The sequence below is a fragment of the Sturnira hondurensis genome, unplaced genomic scaffold, assembly GCF_014824575.4.
Source record: "Sturnira hondurensis isolate 20B ecotype Veracruz unplaced genomic scaffold, ASM1482457v3 Scaffold0003090, whole genome shotgun sequence".
NCBI lineage: Eukaryota > Metazoa > Chordata > Mammalia > Chiroptera > Phyllostomidae > Sturnira > Sturnira hondurensis.
The window spans coordinates 523,018-546,032 of record NW_028075721.1 but is presented as its reverse complement, the minus strand read 5'-3'; the positions used below and the strand labels follow the sequence as shown (position 1 = coordinate 546,032).

The 23,015-nt window shown below is 38.4% G+C and overlaps 1 protein-coding gene and 1 non-coding gene across 2 annotated transcripts in view; one reads left to right on the top strand and one right to left on the bottom strand.

Annotated features, from left to right (window-relative positions):
* Positions 1–861: 861 nt before the first annotated feature.
* Positions 862–968, bottom strand: LOC118983977 (U6 spliceosomal RNA). The gene has a single exon (XR_005065831.1). It is a non-coding gene; the product is annotated as a U6 spliceosomal RNA (small nuclear RNA).
* Positions 969–4,947: 3,979 nt separating this feature from the next.
* The window catches only part of CYB5B (cytochrome b5 type B), a 31,290-nt gene continuing 13,222 nt past the window's right edge, over positions 4,948–23,015 (top strand). The window contains exons 1-3 of the mRNA XM_037041389.1: positions 4,948–5,244; positions 18,392–18,520; positions 19,013–19,042. Coding sequence (XP_036897284.1) covers positions 5,083–5,244; positions 18,392–18,520; positions 19,013–19,042 — 321 coding nt within the window. The 5' untranslated portion in view covers positions 4,948–5,082. The remainder of the gene's footprint in view (positions 5,245–18,391; positions 18,521–19,012; positions 19,043–23,015) is intronic.

Genomic DNA, 23,015 nt, shown 5'->3' with positions numbered 1-23,015 from the left:
TTTTTTAAAAGATTTTTAATTTATTTATCTTAGAGGGTAAGGGAAGATGATAGGAAGAGAAATATCAATGTATGGTTGCCTCTCATGCGTCCCCTGCTGGGAACTGGCCTGAAACCCAGGCATGTGCTCTGACTGGGAATCGAACCACAGTTGTTTGGTTTGCAGGCCCGTGCTCAATTCACTGAGCTACACCAGCCAGGGCTAAGATATTTATTCTTTATAAACTATACAGAAATTAACAGGCTGATTATTAAAAAATAACTTGATTTTGGGATAATTTTAGGTTTACATAAAAATTACAAAAATAGTAGAGTTCTTGTATATGTCTCACTCAGCTTCCCATATGTTAACATCTTACATATACTAGCGTACATTTGTCAAAACTAAGAAATCAAAATGGTACATTACTGTTACTTTATCTGGATGTAATCCAGGATATGACATTTCATTCACTTCTTGTGTCTACTTAGTCTACTTGAGGCTGTGACAATTGACAATTTCTCAGTGTTGCCTTGTTTGTTTGATTGTTTAAAATGAGTATGACTGTTTCGAGGAATACTGGTCAGGTGTTTTGTAGAATGTCCCTCATGTCTTTCTCATGCGTAGACAGCGGTTATGAGTTATGGGGAGGCATACCATAGAGGTGAAGTGTCCTCCTTATCACATACCAGGGGGTACATGCTACTAACATGATTTATCTCTGGTTATGTAACCTTGATCACTTGGTTTAACAAGCTGGGTTTTTTCTTTGTTACAATGAAAAATCACAATTATGCTATTTAGGTCACACATTGCGTCTTCACTCATATTGTTTCTTCCGAGCTAATCAAAGGGTGTGAGGCCACCCACCAGGGCACTGCACAAAATATGGAACGCGCCACAAATTTGTGGGTCATCCTTGCGCAGGGGCCATGCTAATCTTTTCTGTATTGTTTCAATTTTAGTATATGTGCTGCCAAAGTGAGTACTCAACAAGTTGATTTTTAAATTTGTGTGGAAGTTCCAAGCATCTAGGATAGCAGAAACAATTTTAAAAGGTAAGAGCAAAGCTGGAGGATCTACATCACCTGACTTCAAGCTTTACTACAAAGCAATAGTAGTCAAGACAGTGCGAAATTGTCATAAGGATAGACAAATCACTGGAACAGAAGAGAAAGGTCAGAAAAAGACCCACATTTACATGGTCAATCAATTTTAAACCAAGACATAAAAACAATTCAGTGGGGCCCTGGCTGGTGTAGCTCAGTGGATTGAGTGCAGGCCTGCGAACCACACGATTGCGGTTCGATTCCCAGTCAGGGCACATGCCTGGGTCGCAGGCCAGTTCCCAACAGGGGACTCATGAGAGGCAATCATACATTGATGTTTCTGTCCTTCTCTCCTTCCCTTTCTCTCTAAATATAAATAAATAAAATCTTCAAAAAACAATTCAGTGGGCAATAGTGCTTTCATTGAATAGTATTAGAACAAGTGGGTATCCACTTGGAGAGCTGCATAACATGGCTGAGTTTGTGAGTGGTAGGGACAGGATTCCAAGCTACACTTTCTGGCTAATGTGTTATAAATTTTGAATATGAATTTATAATCACTACAATAGGCCACAATAGTTTTCTGAATCAAATTCAATTTGAGGCCATACTTTTTTAAAATGTCAATGTCATGCAAGAAAAAGAAAGGCTCATGAAATGTACCTTATTCAAGGAGACTAAGGACACGGGATGCGTAAGCAAATGCATTGTATGATTCTGGACTGGATCCCAGATCACAAAGGCACACCAAAAGTTCACAAAGGACATTATTATAATAACTGGAAAATGATGCAGACAGCATGTTAGTTAATAGTTTTGTGTAAATCTTAAATTCCCTGAATTTAAAAATTATACTGGGGTTATGTAAGAGCATTTTTTTATTCTTAGAAGACACAGAATTATTTCGAGGTGAAGGGTCATGATGACTGCAACTTATTCTGAAATGATTTAACATTATTAACAACAATAATAAACATATCAAAGAAATCAAATATGGAAAAGCATTAATTGGTGAATCTAAATTAGAATTTACAGGAGTTCATTGTATTATTCTTTCCACTTACCTGTTTGAAATTCTACTGTACAACAGAAATTTAAATATTAATTAAAAACACTTTAATTTGATCCTAATTCCACTGACCATGATTGTGACAAATTCAGTCTCAGGCATTTATGGGGGTGTTTTCCTCTCCCCCAGGATTCTACATGGTACAAAACATTCAGGAAGGGCCCTCAAGCTTTCAGCCCACATTGGTCACTGAAAGATCTATTGTATTGCAGAGCTGACAAGCTTCCACACTAGGGCTCAAGCTCATCTGCTGGCTGGGAGTCCTGGCGCCGAGAGTCCAATCTCCCTGCACGCCCCATGTAGTCCTCCCCCTCCAAGGCCCTGTCACTTGCTCAGATCCCTTTGAGGAAGCTTGTGGCATCGCTACCACTGGAGGAATCCCTTCTACTTTTCTGTCAGAAAGACCGCTTTTGCTTTTGTGGTATTCCATGTATATTAACCTCCTCCTCCTGTTGCTGTGTGTTTGTTCCAGGCTATCCTCTTAGGGCTTTAAAAAACACAATGGGACTCAGTTTCCTAGAGGTGGAAGTAGAAAAAGAAATGCTGTGTAATTTTACTAATACATTGCATGAGCAATAAATACATTGCATTGTATATCTAACATGCTTCAAAAAAAACTTCAGTGTTTTGTGGGTTTATGTGTGTGTGTGTCTTGAAATGATGTTTTAGTATTTCTCATGATTCTGTGGGTTGACTGAGAGCATTTCTGCCCATTTAGCTTTACTCACACATGTGTTTGCATTCAGCTGACAAGTTGATTAGGGGGTGGGCTCAGCTGAGGCAGCATTTAAATGGCTGGCTCATTAATCCCAGGCTTCTTTGCAGCATCATGGTCTTGGGGTAATGTCCTAAGATAGTGGAGATGGAAACTTTAAGGCCTCTTGAGGTCTAGACTTTGTAATTTGTGCAGCACCACTCATGTTACAATCTCTTGATGAAAGTAACAAGGCAAGCCAAGAGTCAAGTTGAGGAAGAGACTCCATGTCTGGAAGGTAGGGACTCTGCCCTTTTAACATAGACTCTTGAGGGGACTCATACACACCAGAGGTGTTACTTAACTAATATGTGTTCAGAGCTTTTTCTCATTGCATTTGGTACAAGTCTGTATTTGTAGCACTGAGACTTATATACTGCATATGTAAATGTTTTTTGTTTATTTTAGAGGGCTTACCTTTCTGTCCCTAGAGCTTATCACACCACTTGTGATCCAGTAAATGTTCAGTAAATATCTCTAAAATGAATGCAGATATTTGAATCTGCATTCACAGATTGCAAATTCCACAAATTGGAATTTGTGGAATATCCTAAGAATCACTTGGGTTTCTTCTTATAGTTTCAATCTAATAAGGGAGGTGAATGTGGAAAGTTATGATTTTAAAAACCAGAGGGGTTTCCTGAGAGTACTATGCTTAAGTAGTATAAAGTGATGGAACCACTGGTGCTCAGAGCGGTAGGAGAGTTTGTGAAAAAGGAGAAATTTGGGGAGGAGCTTGAAAGGGGAGTAGGCATGGGAAGGAAGAGGGTATCTTAAGTGGATGGGCCTGGTATGATCACAGCTATAAGTTTATTACCAGAAGGTTTAGCAGTCAGTGACTGGTGCACAAGGCTTATAAAAGGGAATAGTGTAAATTAGTAGTCAAAGAAGTTGGGGAGGGATTGTGGAGAGCCTGGGAGAGTGATTTGATGAAACTATTTCACCACGATCAATTTGTCTGTTGTAATGACAGTTAAAATGATTAGCTCAAAACACTGCACATTAACCAAACTTGGAATTCCAAAACGCTGGGGACCTCCAGCCCGTGAGTGACAGATGAGGCCATCTCTATTTTAGAGAACATAGAAACAAACTTAGTGTAGATAAGTTCTGATCACCAAAGAATTCATTAAAAAATCAACCCGCCCTCCGGTTTTATTGAGATATAATTGACATATGACAAAATCAGGTACTTAGTAGCACCAGAAACTTGGGATATTCCACACTCTACCCCTTACCCTTGTCCTAAGGCTTCAGGCCAGCTGATACACCTTTTCTAACACCGTCCTTTCATTTATATATTGACTATGTGCCAAGAGCCCTGCAGATGCCCTCTCTTATTTAATCGGCCACATTTCTCTGATTGTGATTTTCAACCTTTTCGTCTCATGGCACACATAAACTAATTACTAAAATTCTGCAGCACACCAAAACATACTATATTTTTGCCAATCTGACAAAAAATTGGTATAATTTTGATTCATTTACACCAGATGACTATTGTTGTGTTATTTTTTTAAGTTTGACAGTCTAAGGGGAAAGAGGTCAGTGCCTTTGACTAAATAGTCAGCTCTTACATGTTTTAAAAATTCTTGTGGCACACTGGTTAGAAATCTGTGCTCTATACGGTAGAAGTTTTCATGCCCATCTGACTGGTGAAGAAACTGACCCTTAGCGGGGATTCACCAGGTCTCGAGAGAAGTAAAACGACGTAAACGTGGGGCTAGAATGCAGGCCGCACAGGCGGTGGGGGCAAATGAGCTCACCGAGACTTAGGAGGAACCCCTGGCAAAGGGAAGAGGAAGAGGAAAATGGAGACTCGGACACTTCTTTCACAACTTTGCAGCTCTGCATGCCAGTGAAGGGGAAACCTCTACTGCGTGACTCCCGTCAATACGTCTCCACTAGGCACCTTTCCAAAATCACGGTACCCAATTGGTGAGATTGGAGAGGATGGGTGACTCTGATTGGCTAGATGGACCTCGAACCAGGCCAACGTCCTGAGGAACGGGCGAGGGGGAGGCGGGACTTGAAACTGAGTCCCTCGTCTCATTGGTAAAAAGAAAAAGAACCTGGAACTATTCGAAAGCATGATTGGCTGTTGCCAGGAACCCTCCAACGGCCTTATGGGTCGTGGTTACGGAAGCCGGGGAAGGCTGAGAGCAGGGTCTACCTCAAGGAATTAGCCGCGAAAACGTGGGTAGGGGTGTAGAAGAGGTATCTCAGGCCTAATGGCGACTGTGGGCGCAGGCGGCACCGGTGGGAAAGGGCAAGGGGTGGAGACCCCTGTCACCTATTTCCGTTTGGAGGAGGTAGCGCAGCGGAACACCTCGAAGGAGACGTGGCTGGTGATCCATGGGCGAGTTTACGATATCACCCGATTCCTTAACGAGGTGGGGTGAGGTGGGGACCCGGAGGTGGGCAGCCCCTTGGAGCAGCTGGGTGAGGGGTGGTCGGGCCGGAAAGGCCGAGAGGGGTGTGTGTTAGGAGGGATATGACGTCTGGCTGAGGGTGATCAAGCCTACGAAAGGGGCCACAACTCTCTCAGAGAGAAACGGGTGGGTGGGGGTTACGGATGCCTGCCTTTCCAGTCAGCACTAAATTCTGGTGCTTTTAAGTAGTAGCCTGTATCAGTTATGTATTGGGCGCTTACTGCGTGCTAGGCTGAACACTAAGCCATTATGATCTCCATTTCAGTGAAAGGATAACAGTCTCAGAGAGACTGAGGACTCAAGGCCACACACTGAACATTCTAGTTTTGAAGGGCTCCAAACCTCTGCTCTTCCCACTCTGTCTTCTGAAGTAATTAATACCTTTCTTTTTCATTTTCTTGATAAGAAACAGGGATTCACCCCCTCCCCCATTATATTGCGTTTATTTTTTTTCTGGTTTGAATTCACTTTGAGGCCAGAGGGCCGTAAGTTAATCTGACCCTTTTTGGTTCTTTGACCATTGACTTAGGTTCTGTCATCCTTTAAATCATTAAGGTGTTGCATTAGACTTCATTACATAAATTCTCTTTGAGGCCATGGTACAACTGAGTGATTTTTTTTCCAATTTAAGGAAACAGGAAAGACGTTTAATTTGTTTAACTTTACTGAGGTGTAATTTGCATTCAATAAAGTATGCTCACTAAACTGTACAGTTTGATGAATTTTGACAATGTATTCACTCAGGTGATCACAACCTCTTTCCGCCACTCTATAAAGTTGCCTCTTGTTCATTTGCAGTTATTCTTTCCACCCCTAATCTTTGAGGCTTTGATATGTTTATATATAAACATTTACTATGTATTACATATTGGTTTGTATCATTTTATTTTGAGTAATATTGATAGATTAACAACCTTATGGTTAATTCCTTGGAAATATTTGTATAATGTAACCTTATTGTAACTGAGAAAAAATTTCCCTTCTATTTCTCTGAAGCAAATACTCGTATACAAATACATTAAAAAAATATTTTTTCTATGAATTTGGAGTCTAGGGCAGAATTCTCTACATCCTGAATCATAAATCTATAAAAACTTTTAAAATATAAAATTTCCCCCAAAAGACATTGTTTTCAAATCTTCCTAGTGGCCAATAAGTTAGTATCATAAACTTTAGTAACTTCTTGCAATTTGTATAATGTATGACATTTTATGTTTTTAAAAGTACTCTTCCGTTATTTCATCCTCAATATCTAGCTGAGAGCTAGTTATAACTAACTAGCTTGGATGGTTGTGATCCTTTTTCTCACAGGGCTACAAGAAACAGGTTCAGAGAGATTTTGGTCATGCAGTTGATCAGTGGAAGCGTCTGGTTTAGGTAGATTTTGTCTACATGAATTTCTTCAGATTTAGATTTCTCTTGTCTCCATGATAATACTTCAGAATTCTAGCCTTAGGTGTGTCCTTTGGTGTATGCCTCATAAATAAGTTTCAGTTGTGGGTCGCAGCATAGTTCATAATGGCTGGGTAAAAATGTGGGGTTTTTTGATGATTTTATTATCCCCAGATTTCCCAGGAACATTCAGTGCTCTTGGGGGACATTAATTCAATCTTGAGTCATGGTTGCTAACCTGGTTTACTACATGCTGATGGAGCCAGCGACATCACAGGTGTGTCAAGGCTTCCCTTGAAACTTGAGCTGCGGATCTTTACCTGCAGTTAGTTTCTAGTTTCTGCCCTGTTTTCTTATTCATTCCAAGCCTATTCATTCATTCACTCTCTTTCACATATTATGTGTGTGCTATGTGCCTGGTACTGTTCTAGGTGCTGAAGATACCACTATGGATAATTAAACACATGTCTTCATGGAGATTACAATCTATGGGAAGTTGACAATAATTAGAGTAAAACACTAAAATATATGCTATGTTAGGTAATGGGAAGTGCTAAGAAGAAAAATAAAGCAGAGAAGAGTACAGTATGTGTGTATGGAGTGAGGGTATGAGGATGATGTGTTGAAATTTTAGGTATGCTGTGCAGAGATGGTCTTATAAAGATGACTCGAGTAAAGGCCAGCAGAAGTTAAGGGAGCTAGCCATGTGGATATCTGCTGGAAGAGCATTTTTGGCAGAGGGAGTAAGTTCAAAGACCTTGAAGTAGGAATATGTGTGGTGTGCTTGAGGAATAGTGTGGAAGGTCATAGTAGCTGTATTGCAGCAGATGAGTTCATCATGATCAAGGGATAGCAGATCAAGTTGTAAAACAAACTTTGCAAATTTTAGAAAGGGTTTTTTAAAAATTAATTAATTAATTAATTAATTAATTTATCTTTAGAGGGGAAGGGAAGGAGAGAAGGAGAGAAACATCAGTGTGTGGTTGCATCTCATGCGTCCCCTGCTGGGAACTGGCCTGCTACCCAGGCATGTGCCCTGACTGGGAATCGAACCGTGATCGTGTGGTTCACGATCCACTCAATCCACTGAGCTACACCAGCCAGGGCTTAGAAAGGATTTTGACTTTTGTTCTGAGAAGGGAAACCACAGTAGAGCTAAGGAGTGACATGAGGTGACTTAGTGGTTTAATAGTACCATCAGATTGCACCGTTGAGAAGAAACTGCAGGAGGGCAAGGGCAGGAATGAGAAGCCGTGCCGTGAGGAGGCTAGGCAAGATATGGTGTAGCTTGGTCTAGGGTGGTAAGTGTCAGGTTTTGGATGTGTTGTGATGGTGGAGCCAATAGGATTTAATGGTGCATTGTATTTAAGGAGTGAGAGAAAAAGAGTCAAGGATGACACCAAAGATTTTGGCCTACAGGTCTGGAATAATAGGGTTTCTATTAGTTGGGGAGGACTTAAGGAATTAGGTTTGTTTTACCACCAACTTCTTTCACAATTTAAATTGCAGTCACCTCATGTCACTCCTTAGCTCTACTGTGGTTTCCCTTCTCAGAACAAAAGTCAAAATCCTTTCTAAGCCCTGGCTGGTGTAGCTCAGTGGTTTGCAATGTAGGGAAATTAGAACAGTTTCCAATTTTCTGGAACTCGGATTATTTAAAAAATTTTTTGAGTATGTCATACAGTATACAGTAAAAAGCCTTCCTTTCTACCTAAAGTTGACTAATATTGCTTGTATATCTTTCTGGAGTTTTTTGTATATATAAGCAAAAGTCCCTCCCACTGTTTTTTAACACACAAGGTAGTATACTGTACACACTAATCTGTGCCTTGCTTATTTACTTAACTGTACATAGAGAAAGAGGTGGAAAGAGAGAGAGAGAGAGAGAGAAACTTTGATGTGAGAGAGAGTCATCAAATGTCGACTTGTTGCCTTCCATATGCACTCTGACTGGGTATCAAACCCACAACTTAGGTATGTGCTCTGACCAGGAATTGAACCAGTGATCTTTTTGTGTCCAGGATGCTGCTCCAACCAAGACACCTTGCCAGGGCTAAAATGTACAGATTTTTATATGGAGAGTTCACTGAGTTTTGACAAGTCTCACCTGTGTAATCATTATCCCAGTTAATACATAGAACACTTCTATGGCCTTTGCCCTCATGCAACCATTGATTTGATTTCGTACACTAGAAAACAATATACATTCTTTTGTGTCTGGCGTCTTTTGCTTAATAGATCTGTTTTACATAGGGTTTTTCTATGTATCAGCAATTTGTTCCTGTTTTTTGCTTTATATTTCATTGTATATTCTAAAATTTATTTATCTATTAACCTACTGATTAACATTTGAGTTGTTTCCATTATTTTGGCTATTATAAATAAAGCTGCTCTGAACTTCCATGTGCAAATTTTTGTTTGGATATTTGTTTTCATTCCTCTTTTGTAAATATCTAGGTGTGAGATTGCAGGGTCATTTTTTTTAACTTTTAAAGCAACAGCTAGACCTTTCTCCAGAATGTCTACATTATTTACACTCCTACCAGTAATATATGAGTTTTCCAGTTTCTCCACATCATCATTGACACATGGTATTTTTCATTTTACTTTTAGCCCTTCTAGTGTTCCTAGTGGGTGTGTACTGGCATATAATTAGGGTTTTAATTTGCATTTTGCTGATGACTAATAACATTAAGTATTTTCATGTGCCGATTGGCCATTTGTATGTCTTTGTAAGGTGTCTGTTCAGTCTTGCCCATTTTTTAATTGGGTTGTTTGTTTTCTTATTGACTTCAAAGTTTTCTTTGTATATTCTAGGTGCAAGTCCTTTCAGATACACATATTGTAAATATATTCTTCCAGTCTGTATTTTGCCTTTTCACTTTCTGAACAGTGTCTTTTGAAGAGAATTTTGTTGAATTGTATATATGAAATAAAGTTCTAGCCCTGGCCAAGTAGCTCAGTTAATTTGAGCATTGTCCCGATACATCATGGTTGCGGGTTCAAGCCCTGGTCAGGGCACGTGCAAAAGGCAACCAATGGATGCAGGGATAAGTGGAACAACAAATGGATGTTTTTCTCCCTCCCTCTCTCCCCCTTCATCTCTCTCTCTCTAAAAAAAAAAATCAACTAAAAAAGAGTTCTAAAGCCTGGGTGCTAGCTTTGGGTTTTATGTCTGTTTCAGTTTCCTACTTTACCACTTAATAGTTTTGTAAACTTGGGCAAATAAGCTCTGTAAAGGCCCCACCTATCTATAATAGGGAGATGATAGGGTGTTGTCGGGAGAGCTAATTTAATTAATACCTAAAGACTTACCAAGGTACCTGGTGTAATGAGCTCGGTATCCCTTGCTGGGTAGCTCAGTTGGTTGGAGTGTTGTCCTGATATACCAGGGTTGTGGGTTCGATCCCCAGTCAGAGCACAGACAACAGTCAACTAATGAATGCATCAATAAGTGGAACCAGCAAATCAACAAAGTGATGTTTTTTCTGTCTCCTTTCCTCTCTCTAAAACCAATCAATAAATTTAAAAAACAAACAAAAAACCCCTTAAAAACACCTCAGTAAAACTTAGTGGTTGTTTTTTTATTAATAAAATATATCTCCCTGCAGCATCTTTTGAGTGCTTACTAAGGAGTAGATGCTGTGAAGATTTAAAGGTGAATTAGCTGCCTTTGATTTGCAGGGAGGGTGAGATCTGTGCACAAGTAATTGTCATGCAAGGTAGAGTGTGGACTTGCCTCCGGAAAGACTGGGAATGCAGGCTGTTTGGTGCAGCCCTGGAATAACCCCGAAAGTGTCAGAGTTTGACTAATAACAATTCTTACTGGATTTCACCAAGGCTGATCAAAAGAAAGTGCAATTTTACCTATCTTGTGGAATTAACAAATCTATAGAAAGAGTACTATCTTTCCTTGAGCGTTCCCAGTGGTCAGTACTAGGGAAGGCTAGCAATAAGAGCAAGATATGTGCAATTTAACCTCCAGTACTGTCCTGGTGAGAGACCCTGATCAACAAATTGATTTTTATCTATTTTTTGTATGTAGGCATGGGTGAGCACATGCCAGAGAGGGAGAGAGGACAGGTGGGAAGGAAAGAGGGCAGAGTGCTCCCTAGATTTAACTGTTTCAGGTGCCATGCTCTGTTCTCGAATATAGCCATTAATAAGACAGCCATGGTCCCTGTTCTTATGGAGCTTGCAGTCTAGTGGGGAAAGAAAGACATTAAATAGGTAACTGTAATTGCAATAAATAAATACCATGAAGGTGTGTAAAGAATTGTGAAAACCTATAGCAGTGGAACCTGAGGTGGTGGGAATAAGGCTGTTAAGTTATATTTGGACCTGCAGAACTGAACTTCAGACCCTGGACAGTGGTGACTTTGCACAGGTGACACCCCTGTTTTATTAAGCTCTTTATAATCCAAATACCTATGAACCTTCACCATTTCTTCCTGTTCACCACCCAGGTTTATCATCTCTCTCTGCCCCTGTCACACTTTTTTAGGAAGTGGGTTTTGTCCTCTCCAAAATGTTAACCTCCATATCTTACTTTGGTATTCTGCCAAAGTATTCTGCCAACCTGGCTAAAGGTCCTTTTCATCACTTGGCCTAATTTTTCAGCTTCTGCAATCTTGCTTCATGTTTCTAGATTACATTTTCCAAGTCATGTATCTTTACCTCTATCTCTATTACATTTTTATTACATCAGTATGGCATTTTCACCCACAGAAAATTTGTGTTTTTTCCCAACAAGGTTTTTATTCTGAACTGTCTGTCATTCTTCACCTTCTCTTTTCTGCCCATCTGTCCTCTATCCCTTCTGTAGAATTAGTAATCTGGAAGTGTATTTTCTGTTAGTAATTTGTCCTCTTTTTTTTCTATATTAAAACGTAAACTTTTTGTCCTCTTTTTTTAATTAATGCCTAGTTAATGAAAAGGAAAGTTTCAAAATGCTTTCCCTGATCCATACCACACACTATTTGGACAGTTGGACTAACTAAAACCTTTCACAAGAGGATATTACAAAATTTCCTTTTGTCTGTAAAGTATTTCACTTGAGCTCTGGCCAGGGTTGGTTAGAGCATTGTCCTGATATGCCAAGGTTGCAGGTTCAATCCCCAGTTAGGACATATGCAAGAAACAACCAATTAATGCATGAATAAGTGGAACAACAAACAAATTGATGTCTCTCTCTGACCCCTACCTCTCTCACTCCCCCTCACTTTCTCCCCTTTTTCTCTCTCTCTAAAAATCAAGAAATAAAAATACAGAAGCTCTCTACTCAATGAACAAGCTCGTACAGGAGTTGTCAGTACTCCACCCAGCCAAGCTCATGGCCAGATTGCTCATTGCCAGCACCTGAAAAAAAAAGTATTTCACTTGATAATTGCTTGACTGAGATAGAAATGAATTGGTCACAGTTATTATTTCATTTCTTCTGAGAGTTTATGATCTTGGTTACATATAGTTTATTTGGAACATTTTTAATTTGTAATATTGTGTAATTTCTTATGTTATATGAGCTGAGGCAAGGTCCATTAGTCTAAAACACAAAAACTGTCCAGGTCGAAAGAGTCTTTTTTGCAAAATCATAATGAATTATATGCATTAAAAGCAAAGCAGGCCATAGAGAAAAATGGGAAATATGTACTGCCTTACATCAGATTTCTTTAATAAAAATAAAGAGTAGTTTATGATTGGTCAATAGATTTGAGTAGTGTAGGCAACCAGCCTAGATTACTGATGATAACTCCCAAATTCCTTTGGTCTTATTTCTTTTGTTTTGCTATAAGTCAGAGAAAAGCAAATTTTTGGCTTACATTAATTACAGGTATGTAAACCTAGCTTTATTCTTTTATTATTGTGGTAAAATATGTAAAATTTGCCATTTTAACTATTACTAAAATGAATTGTACAATTCAGTGCCATTAATTACATTTACAATGTTGTGTAACCAACACCATTATCTAGTTCTGAAACATTTTCATGATCCCAAACAGAAAACTCTGTAACTACTAAGTATTAACGCCCCCTTCGTTGCTCTCCCCAAGTCTGGTAACTGCTAATCTACTTTGGGTCCTTATGAATTTGCCTATTCTAGGTACCTCATTTAAGTGGAATCATACAATATTTGTCCTTTTGTCTGCTTTTTTCACTTAGTATGTTTGTTTAAGTTTTTATGATTATATATATACATAAATTTTACAGTTTTAACCATTTTAAGTGTACAGTTTAGTGGCGTTGAGTACAGTCACATCGTTGTGCAACCATCACCACCATCCACCTCTAGAACTTTTCATCATCTCAAACTGAAACTCTTCTTACACCCATTGAACAATAACGCTGCATCACCCCTCAGTTTATTCATACCCTGCTTGTGACACCGATTGTTTCAAGTTTAGGGTCACAGTGAATATGCTGCTATGATCATGTGTGAGTGTAGAAATATATATAGAAATAGGTAGATGTATATATTTATCTTGGGTATATACTTAGAAATTCCATTTGATTTTTTGAATTTAAAATTCATTGAGGTAATTGTAGAGTCACATGCAGTTATAAGAAATAATTGATCCTTTGTACCTTTTATCTATTTTCCCCCAGTGGTAACATTTTGCGAAAGTAGTACAATATCACAACTAGGATATTGCCATTGATATAATCCACAGATCTTTTTTTAAAAATTATTTTTGTAATCCACAGATCTTATTCTAATTTTCCAGTTTTACTTTTTACATTTGTCTTTTAAAGAGAAAACAGGATGGTTCAATTTGTAGAGTCTAGGGTGATTTGTTTTTTATTACAGTTCTCAACATGCAAATTACATCTACCCCTTGCTACAGAAGTGGCACTCTGCCACTTTCCTGGAACATTTAATCTAGACAGAGTTATTCTCAGGCAACCCTTATCTCTATATCTGCCATCTATTACCCTTTCTGCCTTCTTATAAAGACACATAAGCTCCTGTCCAGAATAACTGGGTCTTTATTTCAATTGAGTGGCCGTATACAGTACAGAACTATTGATTTTTTTTCAGTGCACTTGTTATATTCTGAACTCCAGATCAAGAACCTCTCATTGTTTAACACGTCTTTGGTCATCCTGAAGGCCCTTGGGAATCCAGCAGTATCTCAGGATCACTAATTTCTCCTGGACAAGTGTTAAGAGATTTAGGTTTGCAAAGTCTGTCCTGGCCCTGACTAGTCACTCTGAAAAGAAAAGAGTTTATTGGAATAAAGTTTTGACACATTTGTTCCTTACATCATTCTGTAGGCTCAAAAAGAAAAATTCAAGGAGATTTGTTTTGATTATCCATACTTTCTAAATTTTCATTAATGAAAATTATTACTTTATAGAGGAAGTTATAAAAATACCAGCTACATAAGTTTTACAGGGGGTTTGCAGACCAAGAAAACAAGAGTCTACTGTGGTTAGAATTCAGGCTGGATTGTGCATGATAATTAGTTGTAATTGGCAATGTTTCTTCCAAAGATTGAATTTTTGCTAAGTTTTTATGTTTTATGTATTATCATTAGCTTGAATTTTCCTCTTTCTCGGCCTTTCATTTCTGCGATAACTAGAAAGCAATTTTAAAAGATTTTTAAAAGATAGCTCTTTCCCTGTATGTCTCCCAGCACACAATCCTCATTTCCTCTAGTTTCAAACACAAAGTGGAGCCCAGCTCAGATAAGAAGGATCCTTGCTGCATGACCACCAACATATGCACTCTCCTTTTAATTCTGAGAGGCTCCAGCTCAGACAGAAGTTACAAGGTTATGGGGCTGTTCCAAGTTCTCAACAGAGATAATCCCTACTTGGTCTTCAAAAAAAATAGAGGTCTGTAATTCCTTTTTTGTGTTTTGTTTTAATTTATTTTTATTTTTTAGGTATCTTTTATTGATTTTGCTATTACAGTTGTCCCAATTTTCCCCTTTGCTCCCCTCCAGCTGGTACCCCCATTCCCTCCAGCAGTCCTCTCCCTCAGTTCATGTCCATGGGTTATGCATATAAGTTCTTTGGCTTCTCATTTCCTATGCTATTCTTAACCTCCCCCTGTCTGTTTTGTACCTACCAATTTGTACTTCTTAATCCCTGCACCTTTTCCTCCGTTCTCCTCCTTCCCCCTCCCATCTGGATAACCTTCCAAATTATCTTCATATCTGTAATTCTGTTTCTGTTCTACTTGTTTGCTTAGTCTGTTTTTTAGATTCAGTTGTTGATAGTTGTGCATTTGTTGCCATATTAGTGTTTACTTTTGATCTTCTTGTTCTTAAATAAGATCCTTTAACATTTCATATAGTAATGGCTTGGTGATCTTTAGTTTTTCTTTGTCTGGGAAGCACTTTATCTGTCCTTCACTTCTAAATGATAACTTTGCTGGTAGACTATTCTAGGTTGTAGGTCCTTGCTTTTCATTACTTTGAAACTTCTTGCCAGTCCCTTCTAGTCTGCGAAGTTCATGTTGAGAACTCGGCTGACAGTCTTATGGGAACTCCCCTGTAGGTAACTCTCTGCTTTTCTCTTGCTGCTTTTAAGGTTCTCTCTTTATCTTTAATCTTTGATATTTTAATTATTATGTGTCTTGGTGTGGTCCTCTTTGGGTGCAACTTGTTTTAGACTCTTTGTGCTTCCTGGATTTGTATGTTCATTTCCTTCATCAAATTAGGGAAGTTTTCTGTCATTTTTTCAAATACATTTTCAGTTTCTTGTTCTTCCTCTTCTCCTTCTGGCATCCCCATGATTCGGATATTGATACTTTTGGAGATGTCCTGGGGGCTTCTTCTGTTCTCGTTTTTTTGAATTCTTTTTTTCTTCTTGCTGTTCTGATTGAATGCTTGTTTTCTTATATTCCAAATCAATGATTTGACTCTCAGCTTCATTCCCTCCACTGTTCGTTCCTGTTGGATTTTTCTTTATTTCACTTAATGCAGCCTTCATTTCTGCCTGGGTCTTCTTTATGCTGTGGTAGTACCCAATGATTTCCTTGATCATCCTTATAACCAGTGCTTTGAATTCTGCATCTGATAGGTCTTTTTCATTTATTTCTCCATTTCATTTCGTTCTTTTCCTGGAGTTTTGTTTTGTTCTTTCATTTGGGCCATATTTCTTTGTCTCCTCAATTTGGCAGCCACCCTGTGTTTGTTTCTATGTATTAGGCAGAGCCGCTTTGACTCCCTCTCTTAGTAGTGTGGCCTGTTGTAGAAAAGGCACCTATCTGGATGACTGTGACTTCTTTAAATCCTTGGTTGTAGGACTTCCATACAGCTTCATTTTCTGACAAATATGGGCGATGTTTGTATTGTAGTTTAGATGTAATTTTTGCTGTAGCTGTGGGCAGAGGCGAAGCTTGTTTACATACGCCTCCATCTTGGCCGAAGTCTCTTAATCTATACAAAGCCTAAGTGAGGTGTTCTGTAGCCTGAGGTCCATGGACTCTGAAGCTGTCTTGTAAATGAAGATTTTTCACTAATTTTGAACTGAAATTTAGCATTTCCCTGCCCACGGCCAGCTGGGTGGTACAGACAGTGGCCCCTCACATGTGCTATGCCACAGCATAGCTCTAATTCTTTTTTTGAACGTGCTTTCAAGTCAAGTATCTTTGACCATGAGCTCCTCTTTGACATAATTTAGTGCCTACTCATGATCCCTTAGCTCCAAAACTTCCCACTTTTTCTTGAAAGCTTTGTTGTTGTCTGCAGGTATGGCCATGGCTACTCCAGTCATGGCTTATGCATTGTTTCTGATTGGTCACTGGCATTATCTTGGCCCAGAATCAGAGGGAGTAAATGCTCTGATGTCCAAATACATAGCAGAAGTACCAGGATGCAGTTAATGTGAGGTTTGATTCTTTGCTGTAGCATAGGCTTAAAATAGGGTTAGTGGAAATATGACTTGGGTTGTGACACAGGCTGAGAATGTCATGTTGATCCATTCATCAATGAGAATCATGGGGAGGACATTTATTACTTCTCTTTCATTATGTCAAGTTGAGTATAGGGGGATCACTCAGGAGAAGGTGGAGTACTCAAGCTACTGAAAAGTTTTATTCTCCTTTTACTCTGAAAAGCAACATAACAGCTGGATATATCAGAAAGAAAAAAATATCTTTTATAGTTCAGGTATGTAGAGCAAATTGGGACACAATTCCTGAACTAATGAGAAGTTTCAGGTGTAATGGCAGGTGAGTGGTGGCTCTCCTACTCTTGCTTCAGAACAGCATGCTTACATACTGGGATGGGAGACCCCACCCCCTGAGAACTTTTAGGAGGCAAAGGAGAAGTAATTCTTATCCTCATGAGCTCATAAGCCAGTGACTATGACTGGGAGGTTAAACATATGTATGCTTCGGTTGAATTCATTTTTAAGACAAGGATGGTCACATTCGTTCTGCTTAAAAGGGTGTTATAAAAAGGAACTACTTCAGAGCATTACTTGATAGTTCAAAAATACAAATTTAGACATGTCAAATAATGTAAATTCTGTGTTTGATAGTTATAACTAAATGTTTATTGAGTGTTTATTTTAGAGGTCAGAGACTGTGCCAGATGTAACTTCTAAAAAAGTATTTGTTTTTTGAGTAGGTAATACTTTACTTGGTAAAACAATTTCAAAAAATGTAGTTTAAAGTCTTCTGCCACCCTTTATCCCATCTACCACGTTCTCATCAGTGTTTCCAGGGAGATTTTATGCATATGCACACATATATGTATCTGCTTTTTAAAATCGCAGATAATAAAGTATTGTACAAACTGCGCCTCTCTCTTGAATATAACGTATTTAATATCCTTATCTCATTTAATATGATAGTAATAATAGGTATTCATTATCTCCATCTTACAAATAAGGAAACAAAGATATTTCTATTTTTTAATTTGTCCAGGGTGATGGTATAGCCTGTAAGTTATAGATAGAATCTACTTCCTAGGTATAGAGATAGTTGTTTTGGTACTACTTACATATTTATTTATTTATTTATTTATTTAACTTTTAGAAACCATTTCAGACTTACAGAAAAGTTTCAAGAATAGAATAAAGGAGCCCTGGCTGGTGTAGCTCAGTGGATTGAGCATGGGCCTGTGAACCACACAATCGCGGTTCGATTCCCAGCCAGGGCACATGCCTGGGTTGCAGGCCAGTCCCTGGTTCCCAGGAGGGGATGCACGAGAAGCAACCATACATTGATATTTCTCTCTCTCTCTCTCTCCCCTTCCCTTCCGCTCTAAAGATAAATAAATAAAATCTTTAAAAAAAAGAATAGAATAAAGGATTTCATGTATCTTTTGCCCAGAATCTCCATTCTGGTTTCTGTAGCTATCTCAGTAATGTTGGCAAAAGAGATTGACCCAGGAGTACACATTCCCAGTTGTTTTTTGTCTCTAGCTTCTGCAGTCTGGAATGGTACTTTAGTCTTTGCTTAGCTTTTATGACTTTGATAATTTTGGAGATCCCAGGTCAGTCGTTTTCTAGACTCTCAATTTGCGATTGTTCTAGGGTTTTCTTTACAATTATACTCACATAGTGCATTTTTGCCCAAATTAGCACAGAGGTTACGTTGTGTTCTTCTGATTACATCCTATCAGGTGACATGCAATGTCTATTGGTTCCATTACTCCCACATTAAAGGGAGAGGAGAGAAAAGGGATGGGGAGAGAAAAGTAACCTTTATTGGTTTACTTTTCAAAGAGCCCTCTGTTCAGTAAGTATCTTTTCCTTGTAGCATCCTGGCGGAGAAGAGGTTCTGCTGGAACAAGCTGGTGCAGATGCAAGTGAAAGCTTTGAAGATGTAGGCCACTCCTCTGATGCCAGAGAAATGCTAAAGCAGTACTACATTGGTGATGTGCATCCGGTAAGAACCAGCTAAGCTAGGAGTGCTTATGGGCATGAAGGCTCCTGAGCAGCCACAGAGCAATGGAAATTCATTTAGCCCAGCTGTCAGGCTGAATTTTCTCCGAAATTTTCTAGCATTACTGTGCTAATAAGATGTTGCTTCTTGTTTATAAAGCACCATATGTAATATCTTTGAAAAGCTAAGGAAACTGATTTGGATTTTTTTGTTTGATTGAATTCTGTAATGCACTTTATAACATCTCTACTTAATTCCTTTCTAAAGGTGGTAACTATGGACTTTTTAAACCATGTCATCTAACAAGAGACGTTGATATGCCCAGAGTTGGGTATGGGGTAGGGGGAGGGCAATACCCTTCTGCAGACCCTGCCTTCTCTCAGGGAATTCACTTCTGTCAGAATGCAGTCTCATCTTCCAAGGTTAGAAACAAATGCATAGTGAGCATGCATTTGGATATGTCTTAAAATATTATTTGTTTTCTTCTTTTAACAGAATGACCTTAAACCTGAAAGTGGTAGCAAGGTAAGAAGCCATCTGTTTCTCTTGTGTGTTTCAAGGGTTTATACTTCTATTTACTCAAATAGAATTGCTGTTTTAAAAACTATTTTAACAAGAAAAGTGTTTACTTTTCCCCCAAGCAAAAATCCTGTTTTTCAGGAATTTGGACTCAGTACCATCTCAGGAAAAAAGAATAACTGAGTCTTGAACAGTAGGACACATTTGTTCATGTTTCTATTTATATTTCTCCCCCACCCTTATTTTCTTTTCAAATTGAAACTCTAAAGCCATGCCCTGTATGTTTTTGAAAGAAATTAGTTTATGGGTTCAGTTGTAGAAAAGGGTTCATTATTCTTACATTAAATATTATAGGTGATAATAATTGCTTTTGTATTGGAAAAAATTGGAAAGTTGATTTTTTTCTCTTAGAAGTCTTAGAAGGAGTTGTAGACTAAAGTAATTGAATAGAACAGGCCTTTCTGTTCCTGTTTCCCAAGTTTAATCCTTTTATTGTGTAGTCTCAAACGGGCCTACTCCCTTCCCATTTACTTAGTGATACAGCACAAACAGAAGAGTATTTGAAAATCTTAATGTGCACTGCATAGTGTACGAGAGAGAAAATATGGAAGACTTTTTTGCTTCCCAAAGCTGGGTGGTTCATCTCCCTCATTCCCTCACAATTTTCCTTGACTTCTGTCCATCAGATTGCTATTATACTACTCCCTGATTTAAAGGAACAGCAGTGTAGTTGCTTCCTAGAACATCACGGGAGTGATGATGCTCCTTCCCCTTTTCCTCCTCTCTAGCTTCTTGCTTCCTTTCCTCACTGAGCTGGAATTACTGAACACATCTAACACAGCATTAAAGTTGGTCTAGACACAGGAATTCTTTTAACTCCAGATTGCTTGACAGTATCTGCTGTCTCTTGCCATGCAACCCAGAGTGTGTAAATTAACTCTTCTGTATTGCTGCACTCTGCTACTCAGAACGGTTGAGTTGTTTGTGAAGGGGGATGAAATGTTTCTTTAAATGCTCTGTGAGCACTGTTGGTTTCTTTGTCCTCCCCTCCTAACACATTACTACCCATTCTTAAATCCTCACTTGTGTAATTAAGAGAAAACTTGAAGTAAGCCTGGTCTCGTTTATTGAATATGTTTAGGAAACCTGGCTCTCAAAAGGTCAACATTTGGTTCAAGGGCTAGTCCCATTTGTACAAGAGATGTACCTTGAATCTGTGGCCACAATCCACTTCTGACAGCAACCATGAGAGCACTCTTCATATTAAAACAATAGAAAAGATATTTTTCAAATTATAATGTGGAGAAGTCTACAAATTGCTCATTGTCACTGTTTTCTTCCTTGGTAGTACAGTATGTAGTTAAGACCATTCTAGGAGTGGGAGCGTGGTGATTTTCAAATTATGCCTCTTGTGCCGCATATATTGGAGTCCCTTGGCATGTTTTCTGAAATGTATGTTTCCTATACTTCCATTACTACTGATTCATAATCTCTGGAAGTAGGGTTTGGAATTTGCATTTAAAGTCACCCAGCTAGCAAGCACCAGACTTTTGCTGAATGATATATAGGTCTTTCATTTGAAATTTAGGAAACTTTAATTCCCTTTGGTGAAAAGCACTCTCTGCTTTCTATAGGCCAAAGAATTAATTAGAAATGTCTTAAAGTAAAACTGTTGAGCCTTGGACTTGTAATAAATACAGAGTAAGAAACCTTTTCAGCTCACCACATTCTATAACTTAGAAGTCTCCAAATGTAGTTTGGCTCCTGCCTGAGTTAAGCAGTGATTAACGACAGGGTTTTTAAGAGTCTACTTTCCGCATGAATGTTGTACCCAAAGGAGAGGCTTCGTGCAGTAGAGTCTGGTAGCTGAGTGTTTCCCGTCACACTGCCGTACTTCAGACAGATCAGGCAAGCGAGGCCTTTTGGAAAATTTTCAAGACCACCTACATAGCTTGTCACAGAGCTGTAGTTGAACCTAATTTCAGGTCCAGAAAGAAATTCTTGGCCCCTCCGGTTTTTTCTTACAGGAATTTTTAAATAGGCACTTATGTGTCTAGGATGTAGAGGTCTCTTTTTAAAATTTTTCTGTCCTGGTTTAAATATTCACCATGAAGAAATGGATGTAATATTAATTTTATTAATACTTTCTTTGGGTTAAGGGTTTCTGAACCTCTGTGAATAAGCAATTTTTTTAAAAGCCTGCATTATAGTACAGTTACCATTTTCCTTTTTCTCCCCTTCTTTTATTTCTCCTCTTCTCTCCTCCCTCTCCAGCTCTGTGTCTCTTCCCTGACATTCCCTCCCCCCAACAACAAATGACAACAAACACCCAAACATGGCTACTTCAGAGTATAAATCAGGAACCTTTCCCCAGTTTTTTAAAACTACTTTTCATATTGCTTTTGCTATGATACAGGTAAATAATTAATGGTCACCATTGTTTTCTTGAGACTGATAATGTCTGAGGTTCAAGGCCATGAAATATTACAATACTAAAACTGAAAAGTTTAGAAAACACCTGGCAATAGGTGTTTTTCTTACCTGCTTCAGTCAAAGATAACTAACTAGTTAAAAAAACCTTTTTGTTTCTGTGACTCTCTTCCTTGCTGGAGCCATCAACCTATTCATATTTGACTTAACATTTTCCTGACCTGCTTTTGGTTATGGAAACACCTTGGAAACAGACTTAGTGTTTCCTGTGCCAGTCTGCCTACCTGCATGCCTACTCTACTGCAAGTAACCTAGACATCTGTATGGTCCATGAAGTTTCTCATTCGAGTGTGCATTTACTTCCTGATTTACTATTTTATCACTACCATCAGTTTAGGAAATAAGGGACATAGAAATGCTATCCTGACCAAAAAAGTGGGTACCATTTCATTCATTCATTCAACAGATACTGCCTAGGTGACAGTTCAGCTACTTCACTAGTCAAATCTCATTACAATGAATAGACCCAATAAATTGAGCATTTTTTATTTATGTTTCTTGAATGGGTAGTATATGGTATACATGGTTTTAAAAAAAGCTGAGACAGTGTACTATAAAAACAACTCCTTCCAATCTCCAACTCTCATTCTGCTAGTTCGCCTTACCCAGAGGTGGCCAGCTACCATTTTCTTGTTTACTTTTCTAAAGAGATCCTGTTCATGCATGAATATAAATAGGTAGGCAGGTGGATAGATGGAGAGATGGGTAGATAGATTGTTCAATTGATAGATAGGCAGAGCAGCTGTCCCTTTCTTAAAAAAATCTTAACATTATTCTGCACTTTGCTTCTTTTTACTTAAAAATGTGATAGTAGTGATTGTTCCTTATCAGTTCATAAAGACCTTCCTCATTCTTTTTGATATATATTTAGTATTTGATAGACAAAAGTTTTAATGAGATGACATTTGCTGTAATAGGATTTGATGTTGTCAAAAAGCAGGTAAGATTTCTCCATAAAGATTTAAACATTTTTTAAATTCATTTTTAACTTAAATTTAACTTTTGAAATCTATGAAAGTTTTTATATTAGAAGTAATCCAAACATTGCATTTAAAGGCAGATATATTTTTTCACTCAGATGCTACTTACTTTTGTTATAATACAGTTTTCTAATACACATACATAATGTATTACCCACACATAACATTCAGTTTACCTTTTCTTTTTTAAAAAATATTTATTTATTTTTAGAGAGAGGGGAAGGGAGGGAGAAAGAGGAAGAGAAATATCAATGTGTGGTTGCCTTTTATGTGGCCCTCACTGGGGACCTGGCCTGCAACCCAGGCATATGCCTTAACTGGGAGTTGAACCAGCAACCCTTTGGTTTTCGGTCCATGCTCAATCCACTGAGCTAAACCAGCCAGGGCAAGTTTACCTTTTCTTATGGGAGAGAAACTATAAAGAATATATTATTTATGTAATGTAGTTAGTTGGTCCTGGATACTAAACATTTCCTTTTTAAGAATTCTTTAATAGTCCTATCATACTT